Source organism: Xyrauchen texanus, chromosome 3 (genome assembly GCF_025860055.1).
Source record: "Xyrauchen texanus isolate HMW12.3.18 chromosome 3, RBS_HiC_50CHRs, whole genome shotgun sequence".
In the NCBI taxonomy this organism is placed as follows: Eukaryota; Metazoa; Chordata; class Actinopteri; order Cypriniformes; family Catostomidae; genus Xyrauchen; species Xyrauchen texanus.
The window spans coordinates 49,720,438-49,738,936 of NC_068278.1; the positions used below are offsets into that span (position 1 = coordinate 49,720,438).

At 37.3% G+C, this 18,499-nt stretch overlaps 1 protein-coding gene across 1 annotated transcript in view; it reads right to left on the bottom strand.

The window, feature by feature from the left end:
• Positions 1-13,041: 13,041 nt before the first annotated feature.
• The window catches only part of LOC127624978 (fibrosin-1-like protein), a 325,886-nt gene continuing 320,428 nt past the window's right edge, over positions 13,042-18,499 (bottom strand). The window contains exon 6 of the mRNA XM_052099979.1: positions 13,042-13,239. Coding sequence (XP_051955939.1) covers positions 13,042-13,239 — 198 coding nt within the window. The remainder of the gene's footprint in view (positions 13,240-18,499) is intronic.

Below are 18,499 nucleotides of genomic sequence, written 5' to 3' on the forward strand. Positions count from 1 at the left end.
AAGTGACCTTATAAAACGATCTGTCTGAAATGCAGTTGCTCACTGTAATATTTTGGTCCCTGAACTGGAAAAAGATTTAAAAGGCATTTAAACCTGATGGAGCAGACACAACACACTGAATGTTGATTGTAAATGCAATAACATGGAATGTGCAGCAGTTATGTCTTACATGTCCCTTTCTACCCACACAAACACATAATAAAATGTGCTCTAGTTATTTTATAACCCTGTAACATAAAATACTATATGTAATCAATTATGTCCACTAACAAAAAATACCATTGGACTACTATTTTTGGATATATACTGTACCATGTTAGTATCACTGTATTCTTTGATGTACCATGTAAATTGCATTATATAAAAATATGGTAATTATTCAATACAATGGTATTTATCAAAGTACCATGGCATTACCATCTGATATCATTATTGTAATATGGTACACCCACAATACTTTATTTTAATGGTTACATTGTTCTTGAAAATGTAATGTATTGGAGTGGTGGTGGCATAGTGGGCTAAGGTATTGAACTGGTAAGCAGAAGGTTGTTGGTTCGAACCCCACAGCCACCACCATTGTGTCCTTGAGCAAGGCACTTAACTCCAGGTTGTTCCGGGGGGATTGTCCCTGTAATAAGGGCTCTGTAAGTCACTTTGGATAAAAGCGTCTGCCAAATGCCTAAATTTAAATGTAAAATAGCAATACAAACACTTCAATCAACACTTGAATGCATTTGGTTTGAGAAAAGAACTTGCATGCATAGTCCACAAATGAAGACTATGTAATCCATATATAACAGGTACAATGTTAAAACAGTCCAAAAAAATATATATAAGAATTTGACACCCTTATAACAAGATTCATCCTTGCTAGCAATATCTGATGAGTGACTTAAGCAATGAAGCCTGTGTCAAACTATGTCATAAAATGTCATGACATCAAAGCAAAAACCATACCAATGTTATGAAAAAGACAATACATTATGTATGCCGTTTTGTTAAGACAGGTTAAAAAAAAAAAAAAAAAAAAAACTGGTGTAACTTTACATTTAAGTAGAAAAAAAAAACCTGTTTGTATGGCTAGGCTATATTTTGTCATGCACCACATTTAGCCTAGTAGACAAGTGAACAAGTGAAAATGTGGATATGATAATTCCAATAGATTTGCCTTTATAAAGCCCACACAAATCCACTTACAATTCTAAAGCAAAGAATAAAGCATTGTTTTCTAATCTTTTTTGATGTAAGTACCCCCATACCACCATCAGTAAGGCTCAAGTACCCCTTTAACAACCCAAAATCAAAGATGTGTACCAAAGGCTAAATATAATTTAACACTATCATTAATATTGTCACATCCCTGATGTACAAAAGGAAAATATTTAGTTACACATATATATATATATATATAATTTATACCGGTGAGCCAATACATGATGACCACTCACAAGAGAAGTGATTAACGTTGATCATCTCCTAACAAGGCCACATGTCAAGGTTTGGGTAGATTGGATAATTGAACAATCAGTTCTTGTTGTCAACATGTTGAATTCAGGAGAAATGGGCAGCAGTAAAGACTTGAATGAATTTGACAGGGCCAAATTTTTATGTCCAGATGACTGGGTCAGGTTATCTCTGAAACAGCAAGGCTTATGGGGTGCTCCCAGTCAGAAGTGGTGAGTACCTACCGACAGTTGCCCAAGGAGGGACAATCCACAAACCGGCGACAGGGTGTTGGGCGATGTGTGTGGGCAACGAAAGCTATCCCGTCTGGTCTGAACTGACAGAAGGTCTACTGTGGCACAATTCACAGAAAGTTTTGATGATGGTCACAGGAGGAATGTGTCACAACACACAGTGCACCACACCCTTTGCGTATATGGCTGTGTAGCCGCAGACCATTCATAGTGCTCATCTCCAGACCTGAACTCCATTGAAAACATCTGGAATGTGATCAAGAGGAAGATGGATGACCACAAGCCATCAAAGAAAGCTGAGCTGCTTGAATGTTTGTGCCAGAAGTGGCATAAAGTCACCCAACAGCAATGTAAAAGACTGGAAGAGAGCATGCCAAGATGCATGAAAGCTGTGAATTAAAATCATTGATATTCCACCAAATATTGATTTCTAAACTCTTTCTAAATTAAAACGTTAATATTGTGCTGTTTAAAAATGTATATGAACTTTTTTTCTTTGCATTATTCGAGGTATGAAAACATTTTATATTAGGGTTACTTGTTATCATGTTTTGAAGGTAAAGATGGTCACACCAAATATTGATTTAGCTTGTTTTATGTTTACTGCACCTTGTATGACATTAATTGATTTATGAAAATGCCATTGTTTTTGAAGACATCCTCACAATGCAACATTTTCACAAGTATATACTGTATACTGTATATACATACTGTCTACCAAAATGTACAGTATATCCTGTATGTTTATTGCTTACATGCATCATCTGTACTATTCACAAGTACTTACACAGAACAAGTGTTAAAACATACGTCTCTTTAAAGAAATATTCCGGGTTTAATACAAGTTAAGCTCAATTGACAGCATTTGTGGCATAAAATTGATCATGTATTTTGACTTGCCCCACCTTTTTTTTTTTGGGGGGTTACAGTGAGACACTTACAATTGAAGTATATGGGGCAAATCTGTAAATGTTAAAAACAAATTGAATTATTGGTCTAAAGGACAATATAAGATACTTTGCCCCTAAGCCCATTGTAAGGATGGAAATTCTGAGGAATTTAACGATTTCAGTTCTGAATTCGATTTATGTACAAGTGTTTCTGATTCATTAAAAAAAAGCCAGCTCATAAGATTAATTTGTTCTGGAATTCAACAACATGTGTTTCATGTTGTAGATTCAGTAGAGAGGCAGCACTGCAGAAAACCTGTCAAGAGTATTTTAGAACCGAAAGTCAACCGGTTCTCGGTTCCCAATCTTTATTACAATGTGCAACAGTCAAGATGCTTTTGTTTATTTTTTCACACACTGAGAGGCGAGACTAAATTATTTTCTATGGTAACCGACGACATGCCATTGACGTGGTCGAAAAAGCTTAAGCTATATTTAACCCATTCAAAAACTGCCACCAAACATAGTATTTGCCAATTTTAAGAACCATTAAGGTCCATTACAACCATAACCAATTACAACTTGTTGCTGACATAGTACAGTTAATTTTGTACTCCAGGCTCCAAGCTATCACAAATTATCACATGCATGTGTTCATTTCCCCTCATCACGTAAAATGTCTTCATAATAGACCTTTTACAGCAAATTTCTCTGCCTTGCTGCGCATTCATCTTTCCTGTTCCTCCTGAGGCCGTTGTGCTAATGCTCTTCCTGCTCTTTGCCTGCACTTCCTAGAAGTGCACACATCCAACGAGTCATCAAGTACTGCATTAGTTCTGAGTGCACTCTGAGATTCATTCACTCCTTTTCCTCACTCACAAACCAGATAAATAACTCATGTAATGGCCCTCAAAATTCTTTCCTATTACCCCCACTCCATTCATTTCACAGACCCAGAGGCCTCCATGTGTCCTGGGCTTCAGACACGCTAAGAAGGAACCACCCCCCTGTGGGCTTTACGTGGAGGCGGAATTGATTGGGGAATTCCAGCCCTGGTTGGCTTTGAACATCAAATCTCCTTCGATACCCTTCTACCACCATTCCCTCTCCTCAGATAAAAACACAAAGGAATCGTTGGAATAGTAGAAACACACAGGGAAAATTAGGCATTGGGGGATAGGAATCTTCTGTCCTCATTTTCTGATGATTCTCACCCAAACTCAGTCCCAAACCCATTTGATTTTCTTTCTTCGGTAGAACACAAAAGGAGAGGTATTTGGGATTGGAACAACATGAGAGTGAATAAACAATGACATACTTTAAATTTTTGTGTGAACTATCCCTTTAAGGCATTAGTGCTTTTCTCTTAGCTGCCGTTGTCCATCAAACTGCAACACATTCAAAAACTCAATCACCTCTCTCACAGTTACAAATTAGTCCATTAAACTGTCGGCAGCAAACACTTTTGTCACTCTGAGCCGCAGGGAACATTAGTTAAAGCAGAGGAACAGGCACCATGATAGATTAGGGCTGTTATTCTGTGTCTTGTCAGCTGTAATCGCATTTATTGAAGATGATCTGGTGGAGTTGGCTTTGGAGATATGACAGCTTTAAAGACTTTAAAGATGCATTAAGTAATGTTTGTTTATGTTTCCCTGCCTCATTTTCATCTCTCTAAAAACTAAAATACAGTAAGAGTTTTAGCCTCTTTACTGCCCTCACCAGCCATGATGTTTACGTGGTATTGCGGAAGGGTCGGTCACAACTTAAGTTGATTTTGTCTGGAAAATATCAGAGAAATATTTAAGGTAAATTCATCTGAAGATTGTCTTTATTAAAGGCAGAGGTAGGTAGACAAAAACTGTACTCAAGTAAAAGTACAATTACTTTACTTTAAAATTACTCAAGTATAAGTAAAAGTACTAAAGTAAATAATTACTAGAGTAAGAATAAGAAAGTATCCAATAAAAAGAGTACTCAAGTAGTAACTTGTTACTTTCATGCAACACAATTAGGAGATTTTAGACAGAATGGTAGCCTTGGTCACCATTTACTTGGTACACCATTGAATGTGCTTTTTTCCTCTATATTTTGAAAGTGAATGGTGACCAAGACTGCCGGTCTGTAATATTCTGTCTAACACCATTTGTGTTACACAGAATACAAAATGGTTTGGAACAACATTAAGGTGTGGAAATTATGACAGAATATAAAATTATGGCTGAGCTATCAATTTAAAGGGTTAGTTCACCCAAAAATGAAAACTCTCTCATCATTTACTCATCCTCATGCCATCCCAGATGTGTATGAATTGCTTTCTCCCGTAGAACACAAATTATGACTTTAGAAGAATATTTCAGCTCTGTAGCTCAGTACAATGCAAGTGAATGTGTGCCAAAATGTTGATGCTCCAAAAAGCAAATAAAGGAATCATAAAAGTAATCCATATGACTCCAGTAGTTAAATCCATATCTTCAAAAGAGATATGATAGGTGTAGGTGAGAAACAAATCAATATTTAAATAATATTTAGCTAGAAATAGGTTCTCCCTGTCCTAGAAGAGAAGAATGTGAATCACCATAAACACAAGAAGAAGAATGTGAAAGTGTTTCTCATCCACACCTATCACATCACTTCTGAAGATATTTATTTAACCACAGCAGTCTTATAGATTACTTTTATGCTCACTTGTGTGATTTTTTTTTTTTGCTTTAAAATGCTGACACCATTCACTTGCATTGTATAGAGCAAAAGAGATGAGCAATTCTAAAAATCTTCATTTGAGTTCAGCAGATGAAAGTCATACACATCTGGCATGAGGGTGAGTAAATAAGAATTTTCATTTTTAGGTGAACTTTCACTTTAAGGGCTCTTGTCAGATCTGGATTAATTTGTCAATAAGAAGAGATGTTTGGAAACCTTTCTTGTAATTATTATGGTGAAAATGTGAACAAAGTGCCACAGAGGGACATTATATATAATGCTGAAATATAAACCAAAGCAAGATCACGCTTTATTAATGCCTACTTTTGCTATTTCATAGAATTTATTACTTAGTTCAGTGTGATTACAGTTTTCGGTGTTAAAAGAATTTAGATAATTAGTTCTGTACAGCAGTACTGCTGCTCCCTAAACGCAGTTAGGATTATTAAGCACTCTTAATAATTTTTCTTAGTGGCAGATAAATTTGCGTTTATTAAAAATGGACCCTAAGGGCAGCATATACAGTGAAAACCAAGTAGGACCAAGGATGGACCCTTGGGGAACCCCACAAGTGAGGGGGCCAAAGGAGGATGAGACTTGATCAAAGCTAACTGAAAAACTTCTATTGGACAAGTAAGATTAAAACCATTTGAGAGCAGTTCCTTGGATACCAGTACTCACAGATCAACAGATACAAAAATGTCATTAAGAACTTTTAAAAGAGCAGACTCTGTGTTATGGTGCACTTGAAACCCAGACTGGAAGACTTCAAAAACAGCATTTGTATACAATACAACAATTTTCTCAAGAACCTTAGAAAGGAAAGCGGTCTAAAGTTATATAAACAGTTGGGTCCATATTAGGTTTGTAAGAGTAGGTTGTACCACAGCATGTTTAAAATATGCCATCACAGACCCAGTTATACGACCGCTATTAATTATAGTCAGGATCCTTGACCCACTAGTATCAAAACATTTTTGAGAAACATATATTGAATAATGCCATTTGGACAGTTTGAAGGATTCAAATCATCTACTATTTCAGCCAGAAAGGAAATAGTAACAAGCTCAAACTGGGTAAAAGCAGTGGGACATACTGTATAATAGGAAAAGAAGGATCCTGAGCTGGAGATAAGGTAATCGATCTAATATTATTAATCCTGCCAACAAAAAACTAAGACAGTTTTCACAGGTATCTTGAGATACACTGAGACTGGCACTATCAATATGATTGTGCCAGTCTCAGTGTCGGAATATCGCGCGCCCGGTCCCCAATCGGCCTGATGAGGCGCGCGAGGGATAAAGGCGGCCGGTGACGATGGTTCGAGAGAGAGAGAATTACGGGCATGTCCGTCATGTGTGTTTATGTTTGTGCGTTTGGTTTGAGTTTAATTAAATTATCATTTATATTGACAAGCCGGTTCTCGCCTCCTCCTTGCCCATCTTTAACTGTATGATTAATAAAAGCATTTATAGTGTTAAAACTCTGGGCCTATGATGGGGTGAATTATATATGTTATTTCTCAAGACACCTATTTCAGTGATATCTGTCAGGTTGTAGAGGACTTGTATCAAGAAGTGACTGGGCATGGGATTTCAACATGACGGTCATCATAGATGGGGTGAATTATATAGTATTAAACATATTTTTATATGCCACAGCCTTAATTTCACAACTGTAACTGTACTTAATTTTAAATATATTATTTACATTATTTATTTAGGAGTAAAACTTTAATTATGGGGAAGAATGCATACTAAAATAATTACACTAAAATATAAACAGGTTTGGCCTAAGTACTAAAGAAAAAATATTAAGAGTGCTGCGTACTCTCTTAAATGTATTCAGGAATGTACATAAATAAGTAACGTTTTCAGAATACAAGAATACTTTTAAATAACAATGCACGATTGGCAGAATTATGAGTGACATGACATCTTATCTGAACCGCTACACCTCAACTATTACCATCTAAGTGAGTCTTAAAACCAGCTAACTATTTGTCAGCACATTTCACGAGCTTAACACTACCTTGATTTCTTAAAAATGTGGATTTCTTAGATATGTTTTTCTTTATGGAAGGCAGAAGAAAAACAGAAGGCAGATTGTGGCCAACTACATTATCGTGTCCACGTTCCAACAACAAAAATGCTGCCTGTGCCTCCAAGACCCAAAGACCCCAAACTGTGACATTGTAGCTACTAAGCAGGGTTGTTTGTAAATTATCAGAATGACATTTTTACCTATTGATATAAAACTATGTTTTTTTTTACTAATTTTTGCAGTTTAATCTTCTTAATGCATTATATGATTGGACTGAAAAAGACATAATATGCAAATTGACCATATTTTCGAGATGATAACTGGATGCCACTTGCAGGAATTAAACATGCAATATAGTGAGGTCCTGTGACAACAATATAGTGAATGATTTACCTAGGCATACTTCCATATTTAGGCCTTTTTATTCTTTGTATTTTCTACTTTTCTTTCTACTTTTATTACTTATTTTTGTGTGAATCACTTCATATGAGATGTCAAATAAAAGTTTTTACACAGCAATTACAATGACAGGAAACAATGCATAATGCGCTCGAATGTAATATTTGTGTAAAAATGTGGCTGTATTGATACAGGTACACAGCTGACTGTGCACTGATTAAGACAACAATATTCCGGTGTGGTTGCCAGATATTCAATCCAGGAATCTTTATTCATGGCTAAGACATATTTTCATCAAGAGTCTACCATTAAACTTTTTGGTGACCGCGGCCCATTTTTAATGTATTCAAGAAATCACAACCCTCAATGCTATCATTTTAACCTGCGATTGATTTTCAAATAAGCCCAATTTGGCATGAAACCCTGGCAACACGCTGCAGCTGCTCTGGGGAAGAGAGACAGGACAAGTTTCTCTATTGACTAACAAGATTTTTATATATAGTGCCTTATTTTGTGGTCACTATGAGAGAATTATTCTTAAAGTATTCTAACAAAATGTTATTAAGTATCTTTGTTCTGAATACAGGTTCTTAAAATGTAACAGGGGCTGAATTATGTTACTTCATTTTTGTATTCTGTATGTATACGTAACACCATTACATGTATTCCATTACAGTCAACCCAGAATATTAAGAACACTAATATATATATATATATATGTATGCTATAGTATTATATATACATACTAAATACATTTAATTCATATAATTACATAAACTATTCAACTAATTATATAAAATACCAATTATACAAAAATTATTATTGCACCTTAATATGGAAATTTTAAACGGACACTATCCAAATAAAAAAATCTAAATTAAATTTAAACTAAATATTCCCATACTTTTGTGTGCGTGTGTATGGAGACAAATAGCCAAAATGTGCCACTTAAATAGTATTTAAAACTGCATCTGAATAAGTAAAAACACAAATACCTTTGTTAGCGTCACTTTTAGCATTGACAGAGCCAGAGCCTTTTACATAAAAGGGCAATATTTGTGCCTTGATTTGATTTTCAGGGGAATTTTTTAAACCATTTAAAACATTTTCTAAATTCATTGAAAAATGAGAATTTTATACTTCATTCCATAAGAATTAAATCAGCATCAATTCATATTTTATTCCATAATACAGTATGTACAGAATAACTGTGACTATAATAGAATATTAAGAACTATAGGAGGCGTTACAAATAAAAACAGATAAATTCATTACAAGGGCATTTTTGCCCTCACATCACAAATATTTGTATAAATTAAACAAGCTCACCTTTTTTTTTTTAATTGTTGAACTTTGTCTTATGGTTTCAATTCTATTCCTGTAATCCAGGCATCAAACAAAGTGGACGTTTCCACTTTCCTACTGTAGCTAAGTATCTATTTTTGTCTCTGATAATTCTTGCCAGTAGCTCAGATGTAGTGTTGTGTGAATCTGATTAAAATAGTTCCTCACTTTACTTCAGGATGGGCCAGGAACTAATGAAATCATCCAGGAATTAAGCTGTTGAGAGGCAAAACATTGCTCCTTGACTCAAAGTAACAGACTTGTGGGACTCTCCGCAACAAAAACCTCCGTATCTCATCCTCCTGTTCTTCTGCAATTCATCCATGCCAACAACAGCTTTCAACCGAGACATTCAAAAACCCAAGTGAAAAGTGTCTAAATTAAAAGTTGGATGGTTGGATGGTTGGATTGAGGATTCAAGGCCTGTGGGATGAAAATAAAGGCTGCATTCCCATTGGAATACTAATGTACTTCTTGTACTGAATACCGCACATTATGCGCTGAACATTGCCTAGCTTAAAAATAATAAAATAAAGAATGGAAAAGAGTATAAAATAAGAAACAAATACATGTTTCATACAGTAGTACAGTGTTTGTCACATGGCCTCATTTGACATGACCACCAGTTATCATCTCGGATATATAATGGATATTTGTAAATTTGTATTTTTTTTCATGCAAACTCCCTTTTTGGATTTTGAAACTGAAGGTCAAGTACACAGTTTGCTCTATTGTATTCCACTCATTCTGGCAATTGCACTAGGTCTTGGCAACTTTTGGCAGTCCAATCAAATAATGAATAGTCAAATAATGAATAAATAATAAAGTCATCCATGTATTCTATTCATGCATACAGCAAATTCACTATATCACATACTATAAATAGTAGTATGGTAGTAAGTAATTCTGATCACACCCAAAGAAACTGGAAAATGGTGGACAGGAGTGTTAGTTGGGCTTAACAAACAGAGATCTCGTAGATTTAAAGGAGCTGCTAAAAATGTATGGAAGCGTGTTTGGACAGAGGCCATCGCAAACAGCTTGGCTAGCTGAGCAGCACCACAGCGGGACTCCTAATAAGCCCAACGCAATTTTTCACCCATATTTTATCAATAAAAAAAGCAGTTAAAAAACCCACCGTGGACACAGCTCTGCGCCGTCCACCATCTGGAGCGGCCTTTCATTCTCTAATCCTGCCGTCATTAAAATGTTTCTTGGCAGTTTGTGGCTTGTTCCCTGTGTGCAGATGTGGAGCGAATCTTCAGATGCTCTTGTGATCAAAGAGCTCTCATGTCTACGGCAGACAGCGAAAACTTACCGCCTTCTGGCTACCGAAGGCCAAGCTGGGGTTACCTCTAACATTACTTATTTATTTACCAAGTAATTTATTTATCCATGCACTCCCACATGAGCACAGGTCAGCTCAGAAAGCAGGTCTCCTCATCTCTGCTTCTGTAGGCCATAACGGTATTCTTTCATTACGTGGTTAAGTTTAGCCAGGAGAAATCTGTGATTCAGTGCCACAGCTACAAAACTGAGGCCTCTGGATCCATGTTTGGCAGAGCAACACTCATTTATATGTCATCCTTTGACAGAGTGGCCCAAGCGCAAACCACAGTTTCACAATCCAGAATGAGTTCTCATAATGCTGACATCAAAATGGCTAAAAAACACACAAAGGAGAAGTTTAATACAAAACCAGCGACTGAACCAGTGTTGATGTCTTTGCTTGATTTGAATGTAAGTACTACTTAAAACATAGCAGTTTTTGGTTGTTGTGATGAAAGACATCCAAGGCTTGATTTCCAACTGTGCATCCCTTAATTACTGATCACGTTTCCAACTGAAAATCTGAGATGCATAACCTCACTACCACAATAAGTCTGAATGTTAAATAAATATTGATGTATTTCAGAAGCTTCAACAAATCCAACAAACAAAAGACCTTAACATGAAGGAGAGAAAAAGATAGATTGAAACCATCTGTTTAACTTTTAGTGAGTTGTTTTAAACTACTAATGCCACATAAGGCTTTTGTTCAATGTTAAGCCTAAGGGCATATGAGCCTGAAAAAATAATACTGAAAAAAGAAAGCAAAGAAAACGCTACAACATTGAAGCTATTAAACAAATAAAATGTTTTTTAACTGTACAACATATGTACAGTGTTTTGTAAGTGACTTAAAATAGTAATCCACTACAAATTACAAATGATTTCCTCTAAAATTGTAATCTGATCAGTGATCACTTTACTCATTACTTCATTAAAATTAAATCACATTACTAATTATTTTACTTATAAGTAACTTTCCAAAAACTCTTTTCAGTTCAACAAATTAAAAATAACATCTATATTTCTTTATTTTTCATTATTACACAAGTCATACACTCAGCAACTCACATTCCTCCTACACAATAACTCAATACGGGGCCATAATTTATGTATTCTACATAAATAATTGCGGCAGGGCGGGGCCGGGTCGTGATCCTACACACCCGGTCCCGTATTGGGCTAATTAAGCCACCGTGAGGGATAAGGGTCAACTGCAGAGGATCGTGTGGGAGAGAGAGATCGTTAGCGGACATGTCCGTCATGTGTGTGTTTATGTTGTCTTTTAAGTTTATCATTAAACCATTATTTATATCGTCAAGCCGGTTCACGCCTCCAGTGTAAGGTATCAATGAAATGTACTTGAAAGTATTTACCTTAATTGAAAGTCAGTAACTAATCTGATTACAATTATTTAAAATGTAATGCATTATACTCCTTTTTTTACTAAAAAGTAATTAGATTACAGTAACTAATTATTTTGTAATTGGATTTCACCCAACACTGCATGCATATGCATATGCATATATATATATATATCAGCTATGGAAAACACTAATGAATCTCTGCAATTACCTAAAAATGTTGCTTAAAAAATCAAAAGCAGTGATTTTTACAATTAGGCTCAAGTTAATCAGTATACATATAATAGGATTGGTGAATCCTTTGTTTTAACTGGTTCACTTATATACAAGTCCCGAACGAACTGATTCACAATACAATGGGAGAGAAAGCAATGTAGGTAGTATTTTGTCATGTTAAACCATTATTTATTGGAAACAGTTACTCATAACTGGAAAAACCACTGTCATGATACTGTATAATATAATTTACTATGTTAGTAGCTAATTAGTTACCTCTCAACAATGATGTGGGAGCGCGGCTCGTCAGGGGCACCCCAGAGAACACTGCCATCCTATTTCCATGCCAAGATCTGCAACTGCCCCTTTTCCCGCCACCAAAAATTCATCAAATTATTTGTTTCTACGGCAATGCAAATAACGCCAAAATGTGCGGCTTCATTGTCGATGACAGCAAAGTGAAAAAACTTGGTAACATTTGTCTGAAAACTGACCTGGATCTTTCCACATCTTCAAACAGCATCTTACTTATTTTAATCAGTGGAACACTCCATCAGAGCTTTTGCTAGCATGTAAGCATCCTTGTTTTGCCACTAGAATGACAAAATCATTTGGAATACTACACTTGCTGAGCACTTTATTAGGAACACTATGGTCCTAATAAAGTGCCCGACATGGTCTTCTGCTGTTGTAGCCCATCCGCCTCAAGGTATCGACGTGTTATACATTCTGAGATGCTATTCTGCTCATTACAATTGTACAGAGTGGTTATCAGAGTTACCATAGCCTTTCTGTCAGCTCAAACCAGTCTGCAAGCAGTCGTATCTGCATTATTTTATGCATTGCACTGCTGCCACACAATTGACTGATTAGATAATCACATGAATAAGTAGGTGTACAAGTGTTCCTAATAAAGTGCTCAGTGAGCATGTACTGTTTGTAACGAAAACAGGAGATGCCCATCAGACTTATAGGGCTATCTTAAAGCATATCCTCTTATATCCTCCCATGCCACCACGTTAGAGCACTGGATTGCGACTTAACGTCGTAGCCTTATGGGGCTTCAGGGCTGAGAGTGGGTGTTGATGGAGCTCTCCTACCGCTACTGACGCACATCAAACTCATTTGGCAGTCATCCCTCCGTCCATGGGCTCGCATATTCCGCCTGTCAAGGCCATGTGTTAGCTCTCCTGCAAGTCTCTGCCAGGCGTCTCCCAATGCCCCTCTATAGCAACACTGCGGGGGCTCTGACTGTAGCAGATTTGCGTTAATGAAGTCAAATTAATTTAATCGAGGCCCCATCTAATCTATCTGTGCTGCCAGCAGGGAGGTGGGTTAATGCCATTCTGCCACTGATTTCTCTCCAGAAGAACCCTGTCAGAACTCATAAGTGTTAGCACTCGCTGCTAAGTGCGCTAAAATGCACATGCTAGCAAGCAGATGAAAGTAAATTATACAAATGAATTTACAGTATGTTAGGGCTCCTCTAAAGTACTATAAAACTGTGGAGAGACCTGATTGCCTTAAGTAATAAAACAGCCAAGACTAAAACCACGTCATTAAAAGCAGCTAAAAAGAGAAAAAACTGGCGAATAAGTGGTAGTGAGTAGCATTGTTAGGACTTGCATCCCTTTACCCCCTGTGCCTCAAAAGCCTCTATAAAGTTTTATGTGAGCCTCCTTGATACAATAATAGTTTTTTCCTGTAGTCTTTAAAGGCCTGCAACCTTTTCCCCTCAGTGGAACAGATCAAAGTGGACACTATTATTTTCATGAGGGACTCAATCGCTATAGCCAACTTATAATTGAAAGCAGTTGGGCTTGTGTTTTGGTCGTCATCTCCAAAGTGCTCGCTCTCCAGGGTCTTTTCTCTTTCTGGATACATCATCAACATACCTGCATTTTGAAAGGAAATAACTAACACAGTTCAGGTTTTGAAATTGTATATGCTGGGGAGTTGGTACACAGTAATTACATTCAGAATTTGCTTTTGCATTTAAGCTGCATTTATGTCCTGTCAAAATTATTGGAATTACAAGATGACAACTTGTAATTCTACTCGGCACTGTTAATCTCCTCAGACTCTGGAATTATTTGTTTAAATGGTGGCACTATTAATGCTAAAATGGATCCATGTGAACCCAGATAAAAAAAGCAGCCTAAGTTGATTGACTGGTCTTAGCTGGTCTAGCTGACAAGTGCCCAAACCCCTATAAAATGAGGAGTCTAGACCAGCTACTAATTCTTTTTGCTGGTTTAAGCTGTTTTTCCCCCAGCAATTATTAATTCCAACACTATTAGGCTCCTTTGTAGTTTAATTTTAATGAGTATTAAATTCCTTGTTGAAGTGACACATGGTTAATGGTTAATTATGAGGTTAACGAGGTGGCATTAGCCAAAGATAAACATTAAAAACATGTTTATTTTCAGTCAAGTTTTTAATGCAACCGGGTGCTTCATTCTACTGATATATCTGAGAAATCTTCGATATTTTCCATAGAGAGACCCATCTCTCGTGGGGTGCCTTTTAATGAATGGCATGGGTTATTAGAAAAAGCAAGCCTCTCTTTGAGTTGCCTCTTATTGTCTGTATCATTTCTTGGAAAATAAGTGAAAGCTCCGTTCATGTAAAACTTCCCCAGACAAGCCCTGGCTAGGACAAATCTCGGTTTGGAAACACACAGCACTGGCAACAAGCTGAGAGTAGTTAAAGTCCGCCAATGTTTATTGAATAAGAGGCACTTAAGCATCATGTTTATGTAAGATCAGAAATACTCCAGTCTGACACATGAATACACACACACACACACACACACACACACACACACACACGCATGCATGCACCAACTGTTTTCACAGCAGACAACATCTGCATCCAATATGGACTCAATTTTGTTTTTATTACTGATGTGGAAAAATGTTTATAGTGCTTGGCTTGTTATTCACACACTGTTCCTAGCAAAATCACTTGGTAGACTGACACAACAACACACATTTAAAAGCAGACATTAGCATGTGCTCAGATTGCTGGAAACACCTGACATTGGTCTTTAGTTTCATCCAGAAATATACAAACAGTCACTGGGGATTAGTGCAGAAAACCACAGGCATAGCAAGTATCAAAAATAATTGCGGTAAAGTTACTTTTTGGTCATACAGTATATTCTCATAAATACAGTACCTACTACAATAGTACTACCTACCAAGAGTGATTGCTAAGAGTGCCAACCCAGTTCCGATTAATACCCAAGTTCTGTTTGTCAGATTGACGCTTGATTGGCTCAGATAATATCTGAGCACTCTGTCCGACCCCAACAATTCTTATTCATATCATGACTTGGCTTCTCTGAATTTCTTCCCAATACAAAACAGGCAATATAATAACCACCACTTCAAAATTGTCTGTCAAATTGAAATGAGTCCTTGTCAACCATCATTGCATACACCATGATGTTTATTTGGGGATACATTATTTTAGTGGTGATGCATTAATGGTGGTACAGGAGATACGTATTACTCTTTCATAGTAGATCAAAAACTTGAACATAGTTAAAAATTGGTGTCAATCAGGGCTGGACTGGGAAGACAAATCAGCCCAGGTTTTTGCTGTCCTTTTCTGCATATCGCACTGCCGTTTTGTGGTACGTTCTGCATAATACAACGGCTCATTTTAGCATATCGCGGCCCATTCGGCCCTTTTCACGGCCGACCCACCGGCCCGCTCAGTTCTCCCGATGGCCAGTCTGCCCCTGATCAGCCACAAAGTCTGTCAGCCCACCGGGAAAATGCCGGAGTGCCAGATTACCAGTCCAGCCCTGGTGTCAATCCAACTATAGCATCTGAGCGAGGCCCACTTTGAAGGGATTAAGCCTTAAACCAGTTGTTCTCAACCGGGGGGCTTTAGCAAACTGTCAAGGGGGCCTGAAAATGACTTAAACAATTTTAAAATAAGCTGATTAATTAATTTTATATTGACTTTCATAATTTTTGTTTAATTCAAATAGCAAACAAGCTTAGTCATCATTATATGGGAAGTTTTTGGATCTTGATAGCCCCTGGTCACAGTATGATTTCATAAGCTGGGTTTTCATCAAAATATTTTGTAAAAATTTAAGCGCAAATATTTATCAAAATATGACTAAAGAAAATACAAATCGTTGCGAGTTTCCATCCACTACGTCATGTGTATTATCATGAGGGAGACCGCCTTGTCATGATGGAGCAGTCCAATGACCTCCTTCCTTCAGGGACAGTTTTATTTGCAGGAATGGAGCAGCACCTTGTTTTATTAAATGCAGCCAGGAGACACCACAGAATAAGTGTAATATCTGATACAATGAGAGCTGAAATGCCGCCAGCCTCTGCATACCTGGGAGTACCTGCTTTTAAAACTGTTCTGGCGGATTGTAAGGACCCACTTTAATGACAAACTGTGGGTTAAAAACTTCAGAATGTCCAGGGCTATGTTTAAAGAAGTGTTTACCAAGGCCATTCACAAGCTATCAACATTAAGACATGCACAAATGGTCAAAACACGTCATCGTTTTGCGAATAGTTACCATCAACTTAATGCCACTTTTAACTAATACAATACACTAGAAAATCTACCTCCTCCTAGAATTTCGAGAGTTCATTCTCATGCCAAGATTTCCATTCAGGATTTCTCATGCCCAATTTCAAAATGAGCATAAAAATTGTTGGATGGAAACCAGCTATTGTATGGAAAAAAGGTAGAGTAAACATTCTGCATTATATCTCCTTCTGTGTTCCACGGAAGATCAAAAAGTCTTAAGGATTTGGAACAACATGGGGTTTTTGGGTGAACAATCCCTTCAAGTTTTAAGTTTCCCATTGGCGTGTGAAAGCTGAAAGGGGGAAGCACTTTTTCTTAAACTATCTGCTAAAATTGTGTATCGTGGAAAGCCATTTGAACATCTTCAAATTGCATTTTGGGTCAGATCCTTGCCTCCACATTCATGCTGCGTAGAAGTAGCACCACAAAACAGAAAAGAAAATGTGGACCAGATGTAACTTCTGACATCTAGGCAAAATATATTCTCTCAAATTGGAAACTGTTTTAAAATAAATTACATTGAAAACCACTTCCATGCTTTAGTAGTTGGGAGAGAGGTAACATTATGATGACATTAAGAGAAAGAAAAAGAAACCGAGTAGGAAAAATATGGATAGAATCGTAAGCGAGCAAAGCAGAGCCAGGGAAAGATGTGGGGCGGAGGAAAGGCGAGAGCTGGAGAATGAAAGCCATGCTGGACAGAAGAAAAATGGCATCTCCATATTAAAGTGTGTGTCGAATGTGTCAGTTATAATTTCATGCCGCCCGTTGGGAAGAGAATTAAAGCCGTCTGTGCCAGTGTGATCTCATTCACCCCGCATTCCAACTGCATGCTGAATCCCAGGCTGATGGCGTAATATTGCAGGTAAATTGGTTTTAAATGAAAGCTAGCGTCCTAACCGGCGTTAGGCCTCCCTCTCCTCAGCCCTTCCCCAGGTGCACTTAATCTAATTTTATTAAAGAGATGAGGAGCGATGATTGCTTGTGTCGAAACATTAAGCTGCTCCATCTTCACCTCCATAAAAAAACTATTAGAGGCCTGTCAGCAAGCCGGTGGGTGGGATGTTTATGACTGTATATGAGAAAAGGGGGATGAGAGGAGAGATAGAAAAGACTGATGAGAAAGGGCTAGTGGTAGAAGGTACATTACAGATCATTAGTTCTCCTCAGATCTTTCAAACGAGGTGGAGAAGCGACTGAGAGAAAAAAGAGGGACAGGGAAATTATTTGTCAGGAGAGAGAGAGAGAGAGAGAGAGAGAGAGAGAGAGAGAGAGAGAGCGTGAAGGCAACTCAAACTGACGTGGTATATCAATGAGGTGGGAGCTTTCTGACAAAACACTGCTGGTATGCTTTCAGAGTAAAGTATGTAAAAAAGTATGTAAAGTATGTCAAGTACATTCAGTTTTTAATCACATAAGGGCTCAAGAAATGACTATGTCAATCTATAGCTCACAAAATTAATGAATACATTACTTTAGATCTTGTAATCGGAGCCATGATTTTCTGATTCTCCAATACAGTTACAGGGTCAGTTAGATTATTACAGTTTCTGAGTGGTGCTTACATGTGCAAAACTTGATGCTATGGTGTTCTGCGTTGTTAGGGCATTGCTAGATGGTTGCATGGTGTTAATGGCAGTGATGGGCAATAGCTTCACTACAAATAGCGAAGCTATTAGCTGAGTAGTGGGCTAGTTTTAAAAACAAGTAGCTAAAGTAGCTTTTCAGTAGCGAAACTATATTTTTGACAAGGTAGTGGAGTAATGTTGGCAAAAGCTACACCGCTACAGCATGCCTTGTACCGGTGTTTACTAACGCCAGTTTTGAATCAGAACTAAAATGTCCGATCACAAATGAATCTCTCATTTGAGTCGGTTCTTTACAATGAATTGGTCACATGCGATAGGAAAGCGGTCTGAATCGTTTGCAATTCAATCTT